We start from the raw sequence: 20,921 nt of genomic DNA, 5'->3' as shown, positions 1-20,921 counted from the left end.
GCTCAATGGCTGCTATTAAAAGCTAGTGAAAAGCTTAAGACTGTAGTACTTTTTATCTAGGCCAATTTTTTCTTATCTATAAAACCAGCACCAACGTACATTTGACTGGAGCATTTTAATTAATATTCATCTTGGTTTGCTTAGGGATGTAAAGTGAGGATGTGCCTCACGGAATAGAAATAACTAATGATTCTTTAAAGGAAGTAATAATGATTCTTTGGGACTCTTTTTCAATTTGAGTAAAGAAGGTTTGTGGTCTATGGTTTTCTTTTCCTTTTTCTTTCTTTTTTTTTTTTTTTTTAAGTTTTAGCTAATGATAATATAAGAAGCAGTATGGGAACTGGGCGTCAGTAGCCCTGTGTTCTAGTACAAGTATGGTATGCAATGCCCACATTCCCACCAAGTTCCACACACCAGTCTTGTGTGAAGTTAAGTGCTATTATTATTCCAAGTTTTTCATGCACAGTACCTGTGACTTAGAGGGGAAAAGCAATTTGTCATGGTGACCCACCTGGTAAGGGACATACCTAGAAGACCAAAGCTGGATTCATGTAAGAGCAGAACTCTGCTCTCAAACATTATGCTGTGCTTTTTTACACTTGTATTCCGGTTGCTTAACTTTTCTGCACCTCCGGTACTTTTTCTGTAAAACACAGAGATCGAACAAAGTGATCTCTAATATTTTTTAAGGCAGAAAGTGTTCTGTGAAACTTTGCTTTTCTTTTATACTAGCCTTGGTTATGTGTATTGAAAGGGCAGCAGTGAAGTCCTGAGATGAATTTTTGTAGATGCAAAATGTATGAATTGTTTGTTCTTTTAAAGTAGCCTTTGCTGTTTGATGGCACTGGAATTGGTGCTAGCTAATTTTGGTGCTTGTTAACTTGCTAGCTAAACTAACATTGGTGCTAGCTAACTTGCTAACATCCTTAAAGAATGGGCAGACTTCGAACAACCAGTCTTCATCAAAAGCTTGACCTAGCTTATGAGGACGTTCTTGCCTTTTGAGATGGCCCAAGGGTTGTTCATTCGTTTTTGTTTTTGTTTTTGTTTTTAAACCAACTGCCTAGCTTTAATTATTTATATATTTTCTTTGCATTTATATTTTATAAAAGAAAATGTTAGCACTATTTCTTGAGCAAAACATTTTTTTTTATTAGTTGCTGTTTGATTGTTTTCCAGAGTCCCTTCCTTACAAAGTTCTCAAAGGCCATCACCAAAGTGTTACTTCATTACTTTACCCACATGGTCTCTCTTCAAAATTAGACCAAAGCTGGCTTGTGTCTGGGGACCAGGACTCATGTGTCATCTTGTGGAATATCTTTACTGAAGAAATTTTGCATAAATTCTTTTTGGAAGCTGGTCCAGTAACAAGTCTTTTGATGTCGCCAGATAATTTCAGAGTAAGTTAAGACAAAGAGTAAAACATACCATAAATTGAAGTTATATAACATTACAGAATGTTTTTTAAAAATTGGGGAAATTAACCCATATTCCCACAGAAAAAAGTTCTATGTATGCATAATACAACTGGATAATTTTTATGAATTCCTTTCTAATTTTTATATGCATTACTATTATTACAATTTATGCAAGCAAGTTGATTCTCAGTCAAAGATTTTGTGTTTACAAAAACCAGTTAATTCTTTTACTTTTTTTCCCCCTAATTTTATATCTTAATCTTAATGGAATTTTCTTTTTTATTTTTTGAATAATATTTTAATAAAAATAATAAACAGTGTAGGAAGAATTTAAATGTATAGGAATCTATAAATTAGAAAATAACATTTGCCTTGAATAATTTACTTTTACTTGAATAATATACTTTTATAATAATAGTTTATATTTTCTTTTTCTTAAATTGATGTTTGTTTGCTCTTTCATTTGGTTAACAAATTTCTGAGCATCCACCTTGTGCAAGACAAAAGGAAATACTTTCAGATATAATTTTCGCATGTCATATAAACTTAATTTCAGCTTCCGCAAAGCTGACATCTTTGTTTGAAATATGAACAATCAACTTCTGATTTTCCTGAGTTTGTCAGTCAGTTGATTGACTTGTCAAAAGTATTTCTCTGTAATAGTAACATAAAAAAAAATCAGTTGCAAGGTAAACTCAGAGAAAACTTACACTGTATTTTTGTAATAAGACATAATGAAAGAAATACTTCAGTAACACAAATGATGAAACAAATCAGTGGAACCAAGTGAAGAGACTTTAAAAAAAGGCTTCCATATGGTGATTTGGGATACTTTGATATGTCTTTTATTCCTGATTTTTTAGATCATTTTTCCCCCCCAAAGCTCCAGGACAATAGTTAAATCCTGACCCATTTTCCTTCTGCCTCGGTTATAAATGACTTAACTCCAAACCAAACCAAATAAAAAAGGAGTTTATTGAAAGGGCATAAGAAGCAATATTTTAGACATACAAAACAAACCACTACAGCAAGGGCCCCGTGGAATTTGAACTTAAATTCAGGAACGAAGGTTACTTACTCTTCAAGTCCCCTACATCAAGAGTCTGTTTTCTGTGATATCTCCTTTCTCTTGCTTCTACCTATGACCTCTTTTAGCTTTTCAGTTTTCAAATGCATGGAAAAGAGAATCTGATTGACCGAGTGTTGATCTCTACTATATGTCAACCTCTGGCTGTAGGATCTGTGTTCACATGTTACGTGTATGTTCACAAGTTGTATGTATGCATATGTTTCCTTAAGTACATTGGGCTTTCTGTTCCAGAGGCTGTGGGTTGTGCAGGTTCTCTAAGAGGTAATAATGGGGAGGCAACGCCATCTGCCCTATTCTACAAGTGCAGGCTCCCCATATAGCACACCTGCCATTTTGTGATTTTTTTTTCTTCCCTCAGGATTTCTGTAGTCTTCTTAGAATGAATTAGAAAAAATAACTTGCTCCCCAGCACCCCATAGAAAGAGGTCAGTAATGGGCCTGTACAGGGAGATTCTCAAGGGATCCCAACTGATGCTTTAAACACAGCAGCTGAAATTCTGGCTCACTGCCCTTGTGAAAATAGGAGCATCCACATAGGGAAGGGGTTAGAAAAGAAACAAAGAGGTGGAAAAGCCACTACCCAGCCAACCCTCCTCCCCTGAGCCACCCCAGCCACCCCCTTCACCAGCTGACTAACACAGGGCCCTCTTGGTGAGGCACAGACCTGCCCTGTAAACTCCTCCCAGATTAGCCTTGCAGCACCCAGCATGGATGGTCTTTGTCCTAAACTGTGTTCAAGGTAACCACATGCTGACTTTTTAAAAAGTATCTTAATCTTTGTCCTGAGAGCCTATTTTTGGTCCTTGTATCTTTGAAGCTGTGCATTCAGTCAGAACTATCTAATGCTTACCTCTTTTAGATTGTGTCTACACTGGGTTTCCTGTTTGGATTAGAATCTGAATAGTTCTGGGAACAGCACCAAATCACATTCTGAGGCTCTAAGTGGAAAATATCAGCTCATGATACCCTTGGGCCTAAGCTTGTGTCTACAAATAGCTTCTTTTTGTGGCAACAAATTAGTTCTGGGGTTTATTTTATTCTGCATTATTTCCGATGGCTGCCTCACTGCCTGAATTTGCTGAGTGACGGTGAAGTCCTTCATTTATCTTATAAGTAGATTTGGCTTGGAATTCCCCTTTTTCACTTGTGTCTCTTGACTTTTCCTAATAAGTTGTTGAATTTCAAATCTACGCCGTATTTAAAGCTTGTGTTCATAGTGTTCTGTGAAGAGATCCTGTAGAAAGCAAAAATGTCCTTGTGTAAATGCTGTTTAAACAAAATATTTTTATGTTACTAGGGGAAAAAAATCAGACTTAGTGTTAAGGAAAGCATTTGATTATTTACTTACAAATAATGCCATTTTTTGTGGGTTTTTTTTCCCTCAACAGCTAAGAACTGATCAGGTAATTTGCTGTGTGTGCAGTGACCATTCCGTGGCTCTCCTTCACCTTGAGGGAAAGAAGTGTCTCCTTCATGCCCGCAAGCACCTTTTCCCTGTGAGGCTGATAAAATGGCACCCAGTTGAGAATTTTTTAATTGTTGGATGTGCAGATGACTCCGTTTACATCTGGGAAATTGAAACAGGTAAATTGGAATTTTACCCCTTTCATTCTTTCTATACTTACGCATCAAAGCATTTGGCTAGGCAGAGGGTTCCAGAGAACTCTGCTTTAACCTTTGGTTGGGCTGCATTTAATGGCTTCGGTTGAAGGTGTGTGTGGAAAACAAAACACAATGGCCCAAGTCAGATCTTGACCAACTGATGGTTCGCTGACAGAGCAGTGTGCAGGAATGAGCCGGATATTTCTGGAAGCTATAAATAAAAACATAAGTTATCTACGTTAATTATTAACAAGAGAGAAATTTAGTGTCCTACCAGTCTCAAATTATCATTAAATTCTGCCTTCTTCAGCATACTCACCATCTCAGCAACATTTTGAGCTAATTGATGATCAGTAATAATGGAATATAATTAATTACAAAACTCCAAAAAGTTGAGTCAGGGAAACTGAAAACTGAGTGGCTCAATTGAACTTTTGATGTCATAGTGTAGACAATGTACAGTGTGAACCTTAAGGTTTTCAAAAAAGTTTTACTCTATAACTTAAGATTGAGAGTAACACATTTTAGGCAGATGCTTGGAACTTATCAAATACAGCAAGGTAATTAATGAATGTGAGTCGGGAGTGCACCTAAGAGTACATTTTACTGAACCCGTTGCATGATTTTTATTGATTAATTAGTGGTGGTTTTATGTTGGACATTATTAACAGACTGGATTGTTTATAGTATGCTACTTTAGAGTCATACTTCACCAAAATAATTGCTATTTTCTTTACATTTGACTTTGGTGTGTTAATGATGATGACTAATGTGCTGGTGGATGGAGGGTACAGTGTAATTCTGCCTTACATTTGTACCTTGCTTTACAGCTTTGATGGCCTCCCATGTTCATTTCCCATTAGATTATCACAACTGCTAGGGTGGTGGAGAAGACTTTATTCCCCATCTTATTGATGAGGAATTTGTAACTCTGATTTGTAGGTGCACAAGATTACATTGCTAATAAGCAGTGAACCAATCTGAGGGTCCCATCTTTCTTTGCAAAATGTGCACAAAATTAGGAGAGTTTTAGAATTCTTAGTTAATCTATCAACCTGAGTGACACTTGAGTATAATGGATAAAACGAGCTCTAAAGCCTAGGCTTGTTTCCAGGACCTGCTAACAAAGACTGGCCTCAGGCAAGCAACTTGACTTCACAGCATGTCCATCTCTTCATCTATGAAATGGGAATAATGATACCACCTTCCTGTCAGGGTTAAATTAACTAATACTGACCATGCTTGTAAACAGTACCTATAGGTGCTATACCTTTAATAATAGTAAACTATTATTAATATGATCAAAGAACACAGCAAAATCTTGACTTCTTCTTGTGGAATCTAAGCCTGTAGAACAGGTAAATGTGTGCTGTTGCATTGTTTTCAATTGTGAAATTGTGAAGGCTTGGTAATCAAGCATATTTTTCCTAGAAAGTAGAATCTAGTGAGAATAAAGAAATAGCTGAGACCTGACAAGTGTTTACAGTTCCATTTTCCCATCAGGACACGTTTCAGCCCATGCATCTTTTTACTTACATAGTTTTTGGTGGGGTGGGCAGTAAAGGAGGGAAGCCAAAGCACAGTACTTTTTTTTTTAAGTTTTATTTATTTGGGAGAGAGAGCAAGAGTGTACAAATGGTGGGGAGGGGCAGGGGGAGAGGGAGAAGGAGAGTCCTCTGAGCAGGGAGTCTGACACAGGGCCCAATCCCAGGACCCTGGGATTGTGACCTGAGCCAGAGGCAGACACTTAACCGACTGAGCCATCTAAGAGCCCCAACTTCTAGTACTTCTTGAAACTGTATTTATTCCCACATTTTGTTTTAATTTTATCATTTCTTTTTATACTCCCCAATCCATAACCAAATATTACAGAACATTTGAAAAATACAGAGAAAAATAAAGAAAAACCAATAATCCGGTCCCACTTCCTAAAGATAACTGCTATTAATATTTTAATCTACTTTCTGCCAGACATCTTTCTATGTCAATAAATAGATGCCAAAATTGTGTTTCAGTCATGGTCCTGGCAGAAAATTGAATTTAACCCAGATGGGTCAAATGAGGAGACTTCAATGAAAGAGCTATTTATAAGGGTGTGGATAGGACTTAGGGAACTGAGAAGGAATGGATAGTGAGGCCCCCATCACCCAGATGCTGGTAGAATCAGGAAGCTCCTACCACTTGCCCAGGGCTGAAGCAACAAGAGGAGAAAATAGTGTCAGTGGCCCCATGTGAGAGTGGAAACCATGGAGGAATGGTCACTCTCTGAAGTCATGGAAGAGTAACAGGTCCTCCCAAAGATGCAGGACTGAGACAAAGAAAGAGTTGGAAGAAATAGTTTTCTCTGTCCTTCTGCAATCACCTTTCTTAGTTTGATCCAAGTAGTAGTCAAAGAGGAAGGACATTCAGTTCTGGGCATTAGCCCGGGGCCCAATAACAGGTGCAGAGGAGCAGGGAAGGGGTGGAGGGAGTGGTCAAATGGCCAATAATTGATATCCCGGCCATTATGAACACATCATACTTAAACTCAGGAATCTTCTATGGCTGGTTCTACATATTTTTTCCTATAAAAAAGTGTTTTTTTAGAATTTTCATATCAAGTGTGTCCACATTTAGTGCTAAATATAAAATATTTATTTCAAATGAGGCTGTGAGGCTGTTTATCTCATGGTCATCTACATTAATACTTTATAAACAACCTTACTTCAACTTAAGATGGAACTTAAAATGGTGAAAATATTACTAATAATTATGGAAATGCCTTCCCATTTGTGATGTGGCTCTTCAGTTTTTCAAAACGTCATCCCATTAACAATTTTACTTGAACCCCCACAACACTATGCCCATGGCCGATACCCTGACTTCCCTCATCATTTACCATGCTTATCCTGTTTGGATAAATTTATGCTGTTCCTTTTAGTTTGCGTCTGTCAGCCGCTGCTTAGATTTAGTTTGCTTTGTTTTGGGTTGTCATTAACCTCTGCAATTCCAATTTTGTTTGAAATTGAATGAACCACTTTCTTTTGCCCTAGTTGGATTTCATCTGGCTAAGATACTTCCATCTCATTTACTGTGCTAGATTTCGGTTTCATCCTCTTCTTGTAGAAGTGGGAAAGTCTTTTCCATTTGTAGTTTCATACAGTTAGAGGAAAAATACCAACAAAGACCAAAACGATTCGACTGAAAAGAGGCTGTGAGGCTCTAGCATGTCTTGCTCACTGACGTACCTGACACGTGGACCAATAAATGAATGAATGAATGAAGACTAATTTTCTTGGACCTTAGTAGACTGAGTTCGAATGAGTTCACCTTAATATTGGCCCATGTTGTGGCTCTTAGATCATGGCTGGCCACCTGTAGGTAGAGCCTTACTTTCTCCTCCAAGTCTACCCTAGGATTTCTAGAGTTCATGTGACCTGCCTCATTTCCTCGGGTATGAGTCTGTGGATTTTCTACTCCAAGCAATTTTTCTGGGGTTTTTCCTTTTAGCTTTGCTAGAAGGTTCAAACTTCATTCCATATGTGAACAGACCCACTCCCTGCTCTGTTTCTCCAGTACTCTGCTTCCTCTAAATATCTGAAGGAGGGATAAGTTGACACAAAGGCATCTTTTAGCACCAGAGCAACCCCAGAGCTCATACAGAGAAAACAGGAGGAGTGAGTGGGATCCCGATTTGTGGGAAAGGAGCCTAGAAAGAAAAGGCGAGGGAAGGGAAATGAAGCTAAAAAGTAATTAATTCTCAATTGTGCCAGAAACCCCGCTTTGCTTCAAGGTGGGGGATTAGTGTATAAGTCAGTCCCTGCGCCACCTTCTCCGAGTGTGGAAGATAGGAGACTTCCTCAGTTTTCCACCACACTTTAAAGCAGCCTGTTTTCACTTTATTGATGAGATTTATTTACTCATTTTTTTATTCTTTTGGGTAGAATGCACAAGCATATTCTAGAGCCACGTACCCCCTTGCCTATTTTATCTTGAAGTTGTAGGAAGTGTTTCCCATGGTGACAGGTGGCACGGTCAGATGCATGCCAGCATAAAGTCTGGGGTCACTGGTGGGCATGCTCCTCTCCTGGGAGAGGCGAACAACCAAAGCAGAGAAGTATTTATGTAACAGCAAAGGCCTTCGTCTTCTGGCTAAAAATGCAGCACTGCCAGGTTGGGAATGATGAGGGCATCTAGTTTCTCTTATTGATTTGCCGGATGTCCCATGATGTCTAGGCCTGATTAGGAAGGGAAAAAATTGGAGATGTCATTTTGATTAATATTTGAGTTCCCGCAATGTGTTTGGCACTGACAACTTTGGGCAGCTTTGTCACCCTCCTTGCTGTTGAGACACAATAGGGATAATGTAATACTGATTTTTTTTCCCCCCTAAAATACACACCAGAAATAAATCTCAGCTCTGAGCTCATTATTCTTTTAAGAATTGAATTTAAAATAATTCTGAGGACTTTTCTGTTCACTCTGCCAGATTTACATAACAGAAAACTCATGTAATGAATTTCTCATGTGTTACTGATATAACAGTTGTTAATACTGAAGGTCTTCTGTTAAGCTTAGGACCTGCGTTGTGAAATATGCCATATTAAGCAATTTGTGTGTGTGGTTTGTGTGTGTGCACGCATACGTGTGTGTATGTAAAAATGAAACCTTACTTGCTTGAAATGAAACTCTTGATAAGATAGATCAGAAAAATTTCTTCTATAAAGAACTGGAGACTAAAGTTTTTAAGCTTTGCAGGCCACGTGATCTCTTTTGCAGCTACCGAGCTCTGCCCTTCGTGGCACAGGAGAAGCCATAGATAATATGGAAAGGAGTTAGTGAGGCTGTGTTTCAATAAAACTTTATTTACAAAAGCAGGGAGCTGGCTGGGTTTGCCCTGCAGTGTGCTTTACAGACTTCTAAGAAGGATGGCAGTTCTTTCTAAAGATCATGATTTTCATAATAAGTCATACTACAGCAGTTTACAATTTTTAATCCGTTACACCATCCTGACTGTATAGTTATACCCAGTTTGCTAGTGAGGAGATGTTTTTGAGTCTTAAGGCGCCCAGGTTAGGTAGAAGGTGCCCGCACTAGGATGCATGTGTCTTTCTGGTTTGTTCTCCGCATTATACACGGGAATACTTCTTGTAGATGGAGGTCATCTTTTTGAGACTGTCAAACAGGGAATTAGAGAAGGAAAGCTCTGAGAAGAAAAGAAATGGCTGCTAATGCTCTCCTGAAGGAGAGGGCCTTGGGCTATCTCTCAGAGCTTGGCTCTCAGTTTACCCACAGTTCTACCAGTTCTGGGCATCTGATTTCTCAGATGACAGATTCGAAACAGCAGATGGCAAGGAAGGAGACTGTTATTGGCAGGCACTCCCGACAACAGTTGCAATAGCTGATGGAAAGGAAGGAGAGGCGAACCTGTGAATCACTGCTTCAGAGTCTTTCCTGAGCTCATGGGAAGATAGTCACCCCTGGAGATGCTGAAATGGTTTCCCCTGTTCAGGAAGCTCTTAGATGTGCCTGCACAGGTTATGGGCAGCTGCCAGTCCATTTCCCACACCTCCCTAAGGGGGGCACTCCTTACTTCAGGAAGACTATTGAAAGGTATTACATCTATGGTGGGGTTGTGGTCCTCAGGAAATCTAAGCAGCGGCTGACAGCCTGGAGTTTAAGGGGAACCAAAGTCTTTGGCCAGTAACTGGGTAGAACTCAGGATCCATGTGAGTCTATTTTTATTCATTTCTTCCTGTTTCTGCTCAGGTAATGTGAGCTGTGTGACCTTGAGCAGGAAGCTTCACTCCAGTAGCCTGGCCTGAGGACCTAGCCTCTGGTCATGACTTGGTTTCTGTGGGAAAACAAATTCTGCATTTTAAAACAACTCTCTTATAAACAGACCATTGGAACAAAGCCTCTGCATATGAAATTAAGGAAGTCAGGAAGAAGAAAAATACATTCCAGAGTTATTTTTGCCACAGGTGTTGAATTTTCTCTCTTAATTTTATTTTCTTACTGCAATTAGTACCAGTTAGTTAGAGAATTATTTAGTCTATATGGTACCATGTAAAAGAAGCATTTATTCTTTTGTGGCTTTAAAATACATAGTCTTAAAAAGAAAATTTTAAAAATAAAACTATTAAGAAAGGTAAGATAAGGTTTTTGCCGAGTAATAGCCATATAATAGGCCATATTTTTAGAAAATATCTAGCATTTAATCCTCTACTATAGATTGGAGTTTGCTTTAATTGTTTAGGGTGAGGGATATGTAGATGAATGCTAGACACAGCTTCTCAGAAATGTGCAGTCATATTTTACCCAAGAGAATAGAATCATGTGATTAAATTCTAATTTTGCTATGCCAAAATATCACACAAGGTCACTACCTGGAGAGGTCATTTTCCAGGCCACAAGTATTATCTTGTTGCCTTTATTTGTAGTATATACTGTATAAAATAAAAAATTTTTAGTTCCTCTAGTTACCAACCACACCATTCTGAAGGACAGCTTTGCTTGATTTTCTCATCAAGGTCACCCCTCTGTAGGTACAGGTGCCTTGTCAGCACAACCAAAGGACGACCTTCATTATGTGCGTGTCAAAGGTAGATTTTGGGTATGCAGCATCCGCAAGTAATTGTCTTCCCAGTATGTTATTTTCTCAAAGCCACGTTATTTTGTTGTGGGAGATTACAGATGGAACCCTCTTGGGATGATTGTTTTTAGAAAAGAAAAATAGGGTACATTAAAGCACAGGATGGGATTTTTCCTACATCACCTTTTCCAAGCCCTTTTCTTCTTTATTATAATAATTACTGGTGTTATTACTCAACACGTATTCTCAGTTTGCTGCCTATTTTTTGAATTCTTCCTCTTTGGCCCTGTTATCACAGCTACACTGTAATTTGAGATTTTGATTCATGTGATACTGTGTGTGTGTGTGTGTGTGTGCATGGGTATGTACATGTGTATGTACACATTTGTGTAGATGAACTTTGTTTGCAGGTTAACTACTAAATATTTGCTCAGTTATCAACGTTTAATGTCTCAAGTGGGAATTAGCATCCAGGGCGGTTAGGATCATGAGCCCTGGGATTCAGACTGCTACATTTGAATCCTTGTTCTACTCTCTCCAATCTCTATTATCTCAGTTCACTTTGAATTCCTCAAAGACTCACCATCTCTTCTCCACAGTTAGCACTAGATAAATATTATCTGTACTTATTACAGATCCTTAATATATTACCACAGCAGTTTATGTTAATAACTCATTATTCACTCCTAATGTATCAAATGGATGTTATTGCCTAATATTTAGAGACAATAGATTCTGCCTCTATTCATTTGTTCACTGTTCGGCAAATCACTAAATTAAATTGATCAGATCCTTAGTTTCCTCATGGTGGTGGTGATGATAATGATGATGGTGATGACACTTAACACAATGTTGCAGGAAAGAGGTAAGACATTCCTTTTGAGAGGATACTGGCTTTATTTTTATTAATTTTATTTATTATTTTCATTAGTTATATATATGTTAATATATTAACACATATATCTGCATACATATGTATGTATATACATATACAAATATATGTGCCTCTCTATAACCATATATGTATATATACATGTACAAATATATATGCATACATGTAAGCATATATGTGTGTATGCATACACACCTACATACACACATGCCACCTTGTTGCTCTAATAAAAAAAAAAACTACAGCAACAAATGAAAAATAATAAATGAGACTTCATTAAAATTAAAACTTTTGTGCATCAAAGGACATTATAAAGAATGTGAAAAGATAGTGACTCATCAGTGGTTCAGTCGGTTAAGCATTTGCCTTTGGCTCAGGTCATGATCCCAGAGTCATGAGGTCAAGTCCCTCATTGGCTCCTTGCTCAGCAGAGAGCCTGCTTCTCCCTCTGCCTACTGCTCCTCTGCTTATGCTCTCTCTCTGTCTCTGACAAATAAATAAATAAAATCTTAAAAATAAAAAAGAATGTGAAAAGACAGCCTGTAGAATGGGGAAAATTATTTTCAAATTATATTTGATAAAGGTTTAATATCCAGAATATTAAAAGAACTCTTACAACAAAACAAAAAAACAAGCAGCCCAATTTAAAAAAGGAAAAAGAACCCGAATAAATATTTCTTTAAAGAAGCTGTACAAATGATCGACAAGCACATACAAAGATTTCAACATCATTAGCTATCAGGGAAATGCAAATCAAAATCACAATGAGGTATCACTTTACACTTACAAGGATACCTATAATTTTAAAAAAAGGAAATGAAAAAGAACAAGGTTTCCCAAAGTAGGAATATAAAATGGTGCAACCCCTGTAGAAAACAGTTGGGCAGTATTTTAAAAAGTTAAACATAGAATTACCATATGAACCAGAAATCCCACTCCTGGGTATACCCCCAAGAGAAATGAAAATATATGTTCACACAGAAACTTGAGCATAAATGTTCATAAGATCAGTATTTGTAATGGCCAAAAAGGTGGAAATAACCCACATGTCCATCAATGGATGAATGGATAAACAAATTATGGTGTACACGTATAACGAAATATTATTCCACCCTAAGAAGGAATGAAGTCCTGACACATACCACAATTTGGATGAACCTCAGAAACATGCTAAGTGAAAGAAGCCAGACACAAAAGATCACATATTATATGGTTCATTTTATGTGAAATATCCTGAATAAGCAAATCCATAGAGATAGAAAGCAGATTAATGATTGCCAGGAGTTTAAGGGAGGGAAACCTGGGGAGGGAAGGATTACATAATGGGTAGACGATATTTCTCAGAGGTGATGAAAAGTCTTGAAACTCGAGAGAGTCACTGTTTGCACAACATTGGGAATGTACTAAATGCGACCGACTTGTATGCTTTGAAACTGTTCACTGTATGTGACGTCAATTTCAACTCAATCGAAAGAAAAAACAAAGAAAGTCTGAAGAAGACATCTTGAAAAAGCAATAGAATCCCAACACTTACAGATAATCATTCTGAATGGCTAATATATTACACTTCCAGTATTTTATTCCTTCACATATTAATATATACTGAGACATACTCATATTTATTTGTATATCATGTAAGTCTCTTGGAAGGCCTAATCCACTTCTTAGTTCATTATTTTCATTTTTAATGTTAACACTCTGAGAGGTGTAGCAGGGAGCTTCAGAAATCCACAAATCCCTTTTTTAAAGGAAGGCTAAATGAAGTGAAGCATTTCTTTCCACTTTGAATGGAGGAAACGCTTCACAGCAGTATTAGCAGTACCTGTGACATTGTCAACAATAGACATGACAGATATTTTCATATCACATCACAATTGTCCCCGGTATCTCAAAGTACCATCTATGTTTACCACTGCGATAAACTTTTAGGCATACCACTAGCTCTTGTCATTTCATGCATGAATAAATAAGCATATAAGCTTGGTTTTTAATATATTTTGCTAATTGTATTTCAATGTAATCGATATCCTTGATAATCCTATGTATTTTATTTTTGACATTTTAAACCAATATTATAAAAAAGGTTTGGCTCACTGGTTTTCCCCAGACTGCTGAAAAGGTTCATGGCATGTAAAAAGTTAAGGCTTTCTGTTAGTCTGAAAGATTTTTAATGTGGGGTGCACTGAAGTTATTCAATGGTAGCAGTACAATTGGGAAGCATAGGTCGATATCTATTTATATACTTATATAAGATAAATATATATCTTAAATATATAATATGTCTGATATATTTATATATCACATTTACATAATATAAAATATATATTAAATATATGCATGCACACACATCAGAACAAAAATATAATAATTTAATTTAACCTTATTACATTAAATCTGACAACACTGTATCACTGAAGAGAGGCATAGGAGTCTCAGTGTATATATTTTTTTACATTGATATAAAGCCTCATTAAACACCCTTACATGCATGTGTGTGCACACACAAATGCACATGAATGCACGCTTACCCCCCCACCACACATACACACACACATACAGAGTAGTCTTCTAGAATTCCATCTAATGAACACAGACCTCTAGTTTGGTCAAATCATATCAATGTTAATATGCTCTTGTAAGTGCACAATCTTTTCAAAGTGAGGCAATTCCACGATGTAGAAAATTTCAAGAGTAAAATTATCTACATGAGGTAGTTTCTGCTGTGCCCTTTAAAATCTGAATATCACATTGAAAGGCTACTAACAAAATAACACAAGTATTTTTCCCCAGATTTGGATTTGCTTCTTTCTCAATCCTAATTAGCTATAAATGTTTGAACAATTATCTAATTTTATTACAGAATTATACTTCACATGGACATGGTCCTATATTATTTTGAGACATCCTGACTTATTTTTTAAATTCTACATTATATGATTAATGGTTATCTGATGAAACACATACACAGATGTATGTGTGTGTGTGTGTGCGTGTGTGTGTGTGTGTGTGTGCATTTTAATTAAGGTATTACTCAACCCACTTTTTAAAAAAATCTGGCATGTTAATATGTATTAGGCATATTGTGATATTTGCAGGATAACTTTAGAACATTATGTATGCTCAGAAACAAATATGAAAATCAATAGACGCTCATCCAAATGATAAAACTAAATATTTTTTTCTCTTAAAGTTACTTTCACCAGTTGGGTCCCACCCTTCGCTGTCTTATTGTTTCCCTTGTCAATTACTATCTTCCTGGATTTTACTTAAATAAAGGAAGTACTTGCTGTCATCACTTTTAACTGATTCCTGCAGTCTGATTACACTGTTAGATCACGTGCTCATTGGATATGTTTGTTACATATCTGAATTAAATCTCAGGAGCTTATTCAATAGCAGCAGAAAGAGGAACATCCCAGGATGACTGCTCTGTGGCCCCTCGTTAGCTAGGCTCCTTTTTATATGGACACTTGGAACGTTAGTGGATTTCACAGCTCCCATATTTGGCAAAATAAACCCAAAGGAGCCATCTGCCCCTCCTCACGCTGCCTCTTTTCAATTCCCTAGCAACTTCCCAGTAGCCAGCTGCCACAGAAATGATTGGAAAAGTGAGACTCAGTGGACTGTAATGATTGTTATTCTCTGGGAAAGTAGGTTCTCTGATTTGGCTGACAGATAAAAGATATCAGATGCACTTTATTCATCTGACTGTATCAATAATATCCAACTTCTACCACTAACTTACTTGGTAGGATTTGATGGGAAGGGTCTTTCATGTTTCTAGGGATGAATCAGATGAAAACAAATTCAAAGGTCAAGTCCTTGGCCAGGAGTGGCGAGCAGAGAATTTGACTGCAGGAATGTCAGATTTTATATCCTGTGCTACAAAAAAGGTTGGTTGATAATGTCAGCCTGTCGAAAACGCCCTGGCGTGGATTGGTCCACTATTTTCCCCAGTCCTGTTCAAATTCATGTGCCTGTGGATTCCATTCCCCTCTAGGTCTCTGTGCTGAGAAGACAAAGGGCTTTTTGCAGCCACTTGGAAGCTTCAGAGTAACAGAAGTTCCACTGAGGGACACAGGATGTCATCTTAGAGTTAGTTCATCATTTAAGTGGATAGCAAATTGTTTTTGTAAATTTAGTTAAATGATTTGGATAAAGTCTTTTATTTATCCATTTGGATAAAGACTTTATCCAAATCATTTTACTAAATGATAGATCAGAACTGAGAACATTTATGGGCTGGGAGTTCAGGAAAATAATGGGAATAAGAAAATTTAACAAAACAATTTACTTTTAATCCATGATCTGCAGTGGAGGTTTAACTTTTTTAATCACCACATTTTTCTTATTTTCAGAAGCATCATTTTTAAGTCTAGTTTGAAAACCCCATTGTTATATTGTTTCTTATTTTATGTCTGTCATTTAAAATAAAATTTTATTATCTTCATTTCTTACAACCATGATCATTTTCCCAAGATTGCTTTATTAGTGAAGCTATCCATCATTAATGATTTTATAAAGGAAGTTGTGTTTTCTTTAAAGCACTGTTTTTAAAGGAATCCTTAGCACCTTACAATTTAATTATAGATGGCATAAACAAAACAATCAGTACAACTTGGGGTTTGGAAATAGGTGACTTAGCTTACCTGTGTCAAATTCATGATGTGATATAATATCTTATATTAGCAATGCTCTCTAGAAACTCATCTCAGAGATTATCACTTTTATTACTTCTGACCTCCTAGCTACCAATTATTTTGAATACAGCTCCCTATAATTTTTGCCACAATTTAAAATCTAAAAAGCTCTGAAAACAAAAGGGATTTTTTTATTAGTTTGTGGTAAAGCAACAAAACCAAAACTTGACTCATATGAGGTTATTTACTCCACTGAGTATAAATATTCTTTATTTTTAACCTACAGTTAAATGACTTATTTGATCACTGTCTGTTCTCCCAGGCTCTCCTATAGCTGTTGTACAATATACATATGTGCATTATCTTCTCTCTCCAAAATATGAAAAATCCTGAATTGTAAAACCTTATGGACCCCAATTTTTGGATAAGGAATTTTGAGCTTCTATTATCTTCTATTATCTTTGTCATTCTGCCCAAAGTAATTGATAGTTTTCTACAAAATTCCTTCTATATGCTTTGTTTTCTTGTCTCCCATTTACTGAATATATTTTAATCCGTGCAATCTGGGTTTTGTCTACAATAGTCCAATGAAACTGTTTTTCCTGAGGTCCCCTCACCTCCTAAGATGAGTTGTCTTCCTTTGGGTGGCAGGTACTTGGCTTGTCTGCAGTCACTGTCACCAAAGGCCTTCTTGTCTCTCCTTCAGCCTTACATGGCATCCTCGTCACCCGATGGCCAACAGCCCCTCTTTCTCATTGTGCTCATTCTGCAATCCCTCTTTATATTAATCCCTGGGTCTCTTCTCAGAGTACTTCTCTTTTTGTTTGTATTTTCCTTGGGCTATCGTATCAACACAGATGCCTTGTTGTGTGTGGTAAAATTCTTGTAACATAAAATTTGCCATCTTAACAGTTCTTCAGTGCAAGGTTTAGTGGGATGAAGTACATACATGTTATTGTGAGACTATGACCACCATCTATTTCCAGAACTTTTTCATCTTCCCCAAATGAAACTCTGTACCCATTAAAAAATTAAGTTCCCATTCCTTTCTCCCCTCAGCTCTTGGCAACCATCATTATACTTTCTGCTTTGTAAATTTAACTACTCATATAAGTGGAATCATACAATATTTGTGGTTTTTTGTGTGTGTGACTGGGTAATGTCACTTAGCATGGTGTCCTCAGGGTTCACCCATGCTATCTATACCACCTGTCAGAACACTCTCTTTTTTTAAGGCTGCATAATGTTCCATCGTTGTTTTTTAATTTAGACTCTAATAGCTAATGCCAGAAGACCTATCTATATTCTGTAAGACTCCTTTCATGGTTTATATATATAACGGAATACTACACAACCATAAAAAGGATGAGATCAAGCTATTTGTCACAACATGGATGGACACAGAAGGTATTATGCTAAGTGAAATAAGTCAGACTGAGAAAAACAAATACCACACGATTTCACTCATATGTGGAATCTGAAAAAAATTCAACCAACAAAAAGCAGAATCAGGTGTATAAATACACAGAACAAACTGATAGTTGCCTCGGAGAGGGAGGTGGGGAGATGAGCAAAATGGGCAAAAGGGAATGGGAGATCCAGGCCTCCAGTTATGGAATAAATAAGTCATGGAATAAAAGGCACAACATGGAGAATATAGTCAATGATATTGTAATAGTGCTGTATGGTGTCGGACGGTAGCTACACTTGTAGTGAGCTTAGCCTAATGTATACTGTTGTCTAATCACTATGCTATAGACCTGAAACTAATATAACATTGTAGGTAAAATCTAGTCAAATTAAAAAAAAAAAATGCTCTGGCTAAAGAAGGAGAAGGAATTGGTTCTCAAGAGTTAGGAACCAACCAAAGACCCCTGGCTACATAAGAAACCTAAACAACCTATTCTATAAAAGTCCTAGTCAGTCATCCCAGATGGTAGTACTGTTTTCTGGGCCCAATACTATTGACAGTGCCTAGTGATGAACTTGGGTCATTGAAAGATAAACTATGTACTGCATTTATAAGCCTCTACTAAGACATGGAATTATATATTTCAGAGGTGCCAAAAACATTTAAAAATATGGGGCACCTGGGTGGCTCTGCGGGTTAAGCCTCTGCCTTCGGCTCATGTCATGATCTCAGGGTCCTGGGATCGAGCCCCGCATCGGGCTCTCTGCTCAGCAGGGAGCCTGTTTGCTCCTGTCTTTCTGCCTGCTCTGCCTGCTTGTGATCTCTCTCTCTCTCTGTCGAATAAATAAAATCTTTTAAAAAAAATTAAAAATAAAATGGTTTAGAAACAGATTGGTTGGTATCTTTATTATCGTTTACATAAACTGTTGAAAATTTCTTAACTGATTACCTTGCCAGACTCTTCAGTTCTCTCCTCCATATTGCCAGCCAGACATTATCTACTTTAAACTCAACACTGAACAAACCAGTCCTCTGGGTCTGTGGTGGAAATGTAACTGCACTCCCTAGCATTACTGGTCCTTCCTAGCTTTTAGTTCAAGTGCCTGTCCTAACTCATCCTCCCAACCAGGGGACACAAATAGCCTGAGACATACAGGGCATTTGATACACACAAATATCCTTTCTGAGTCTCAGAGGTTTTTTGTTTGTTTGTTTGTTTTATAATCCTCTGAATTGTTTTAAAAACTAAATAAGATGTAAGCTAAGTGCTAAACAAAGCACTTCAACACTTAAACTTAACATTAGCTAATGAAAATTTTGCTAATGACGATGATGATAAAGAGGAAGGGAAAAATATGAATCTTACATACAATTTTTCCCAAAATAATTGAGTGCTTTAGAAGTCGTGTGTGTGTGTGTGTGTGTGTGTGTGTGTGTGTGTGGTTGTGGTATATGACTGCTTAATCACCAGCTCTGTAGCACATATCTTTATGGCTCCTAATAGAGCACGAGGTTGGGAAAAGGGCTATTAAAAAACAATTAAGGGGCCAGTGCCGGGGTGGCTCAGTTGGTTCAGCCTCTGCCTTCAGCTCAGGTCATGAACCCAGGGTCCTGGGATTGAGTCCAAGAGCAGGGAGATTGCTTCTCCTTCTGCTATTCCCTCTGCTTGTCTTCTCTCTGTCAAATAAATAAATAGAATCTTTATAGAAGAATTAAGGGGCATCTGGGTGGCTCAGTCATTAGGCATCTGTCTTTGGCTCAGGTCATGATACCAGAGTCCTGGGATTGAGCCCTACATTGGACTCTTTCCTTGGCAGGAAGCCTGCTTCTCCCTCTCCCACTCCTCCTGTTTGTGCCCCCTCTCTCGCTGTGTCTCTCTCTGTCAAATAAATAAATAAAATCTCTAAAAAAAAAAAAAAAAAAGAAAGAAAGAAAGAAAGAAAAAATTAAATGTCTAACCAGTCCTCACATTTGTTTTTATGACTTTATGCATCTATGTAATTAATTACTTTATGGGGCAGGAATCTCATATATAAAATAATGAAAAAAATATATAAAAATTGAGGTCTAAAATTGGTTCAAAGTAAAAATGCTTCTACAAGTCCTAATTGTATTAGTTTTCTGTTGTTGTGTAACAAATCACCACAAATTGCCCCCTTAAAGCAACATCCATGTACTTTCTCAGTTCTGTAAGAAGTCTAAGTGAGCTAACTAGGTTCACTGCTTAGTCTCGTTCTTAGGGAACGAATTCATGGTTTTGCCCACTGAGCTCTCACCTGGAGGCTCTGGGAAACAATTCACTTCCAAGCATATTCGGGTCCTTGGCAGGGTCTAGTTCTTTGTGGTTGTAGGTCTGAGGTCCTTGCTGGCTGTTCACCAGCTGTCACTCTCAGCTACGAGAGGCCACTCTTACACTTGTATGTGGCCTTCTCCGTCTTCAAAGCCATTAGTGACACTTTGGATCCTTATGCTTTAAATCTATCTGACTTTGCCTTGTTCCACGAGCTAGAGAAAAATGTTCTGCTTTTTTTTATTTTTTAAGTTTATTTATTTGAGAGAGAAAAAAAGAGTGAGCACAAAGGGGTACAGAGAGAAAGGGAGAGAGAATCTCAAGGAGACTCCATGCTGAGCACAGAGCCTGAAGTAGACCCAGAGATCACAACCTAAGCCAAAACCAAGAGTTGGTTGCTTAACTGACTGTACCACCCAGGTGCCCCCAAAGCTCTCTGCTTTTAACAGGCTCACCTAATTAGGCCTGACCCACTTGAATGATCTCCCTATTTTAAGGTCAGCTAAGTTATAAACCTTGATTTAACTGCCAGGTCCCTTTTTTGGACATGTAACAACATAATCATTGTAGTGCTGTTCCATCATATCCACTAGGGAAGGCATCCCATGAAGATGACGGTTATTGGGGATCTTAGAATTCTGCCTGTTGTATTGGCATGCAGGTAGGATTCTTTCTGGAGGCTCTTATTTCTGAGTAAGTCCGTGGGATAGAAGATTAAAGAAATTGGAAAGGATTTTTGGGTCACTGGCTGCAGAAACATGGAATGAAATTTTATAGATAACTTGGGGAGCCACAACTACAGTGAGGGTACACAGAGCATTGGTGCTTTCAGACTAAACCCTAACATGTCTGCTGGAGCTTTGATCACTCATTATGTGCCTGAGGGAAAGACTGTCATGTCCCAAAAGGGAAATTGATTGTAATTAAAGTGTCTGGGGGTGCCTGGGTGGCTCAGTGGGTTGAGCCTCTGCCTTCAGCTCAGATCATGATCTCAGGGTCCTGGG

The 20,921-nt window shown here is 37.6% G+C and overlaps 1 protein-coding gene across 5 annotated transcripts in view; it reads left to right on the top strand.

Annotated features, from left to right (window-relative positions):
* The window catches only part of WDR72 (WD repeat domain 72), a 215,771-nt gene that overhangs the window by 55,515 nt on the left and 139,335 nt on the right, over positions 1 to 20,921 (top strand). For all 5 annotated transcript variants that reach the window (XM_032343781.1, XM_032343782.1, XM_032343777.1 and 2 more), the window contains 2 exons: positions 1,180 to 1,400; positions 3,897 to 4,092. In XM_032343781.1, coding sequence (XP_032199672.1) covers positions 1,180 to 1,400; positions 3,897 to 4,092 — 417 coding nt within the window. The remainder of the gene's footprint in view (positions 1 to 1,179; positions 1,401 to 3,896; positions 4,093 to 20,921) is intronic.

This window comes from Mustela erminea, chromosome 5, assembly GCF_009829155.1.
Source record: "Mustela erminea isolate mMusErm1 chromosome 5, mMusErm1.Pri, whole genome shotgun sequence".
NCBI lineage: Eukaryota > Metazoa > Chordata > Mammalia > Carnivora > Mustelidae > Mustela > Mustela erminea.
This window is presented reverse-complemented; position numbering and strand designations above follow the sequence as displayed.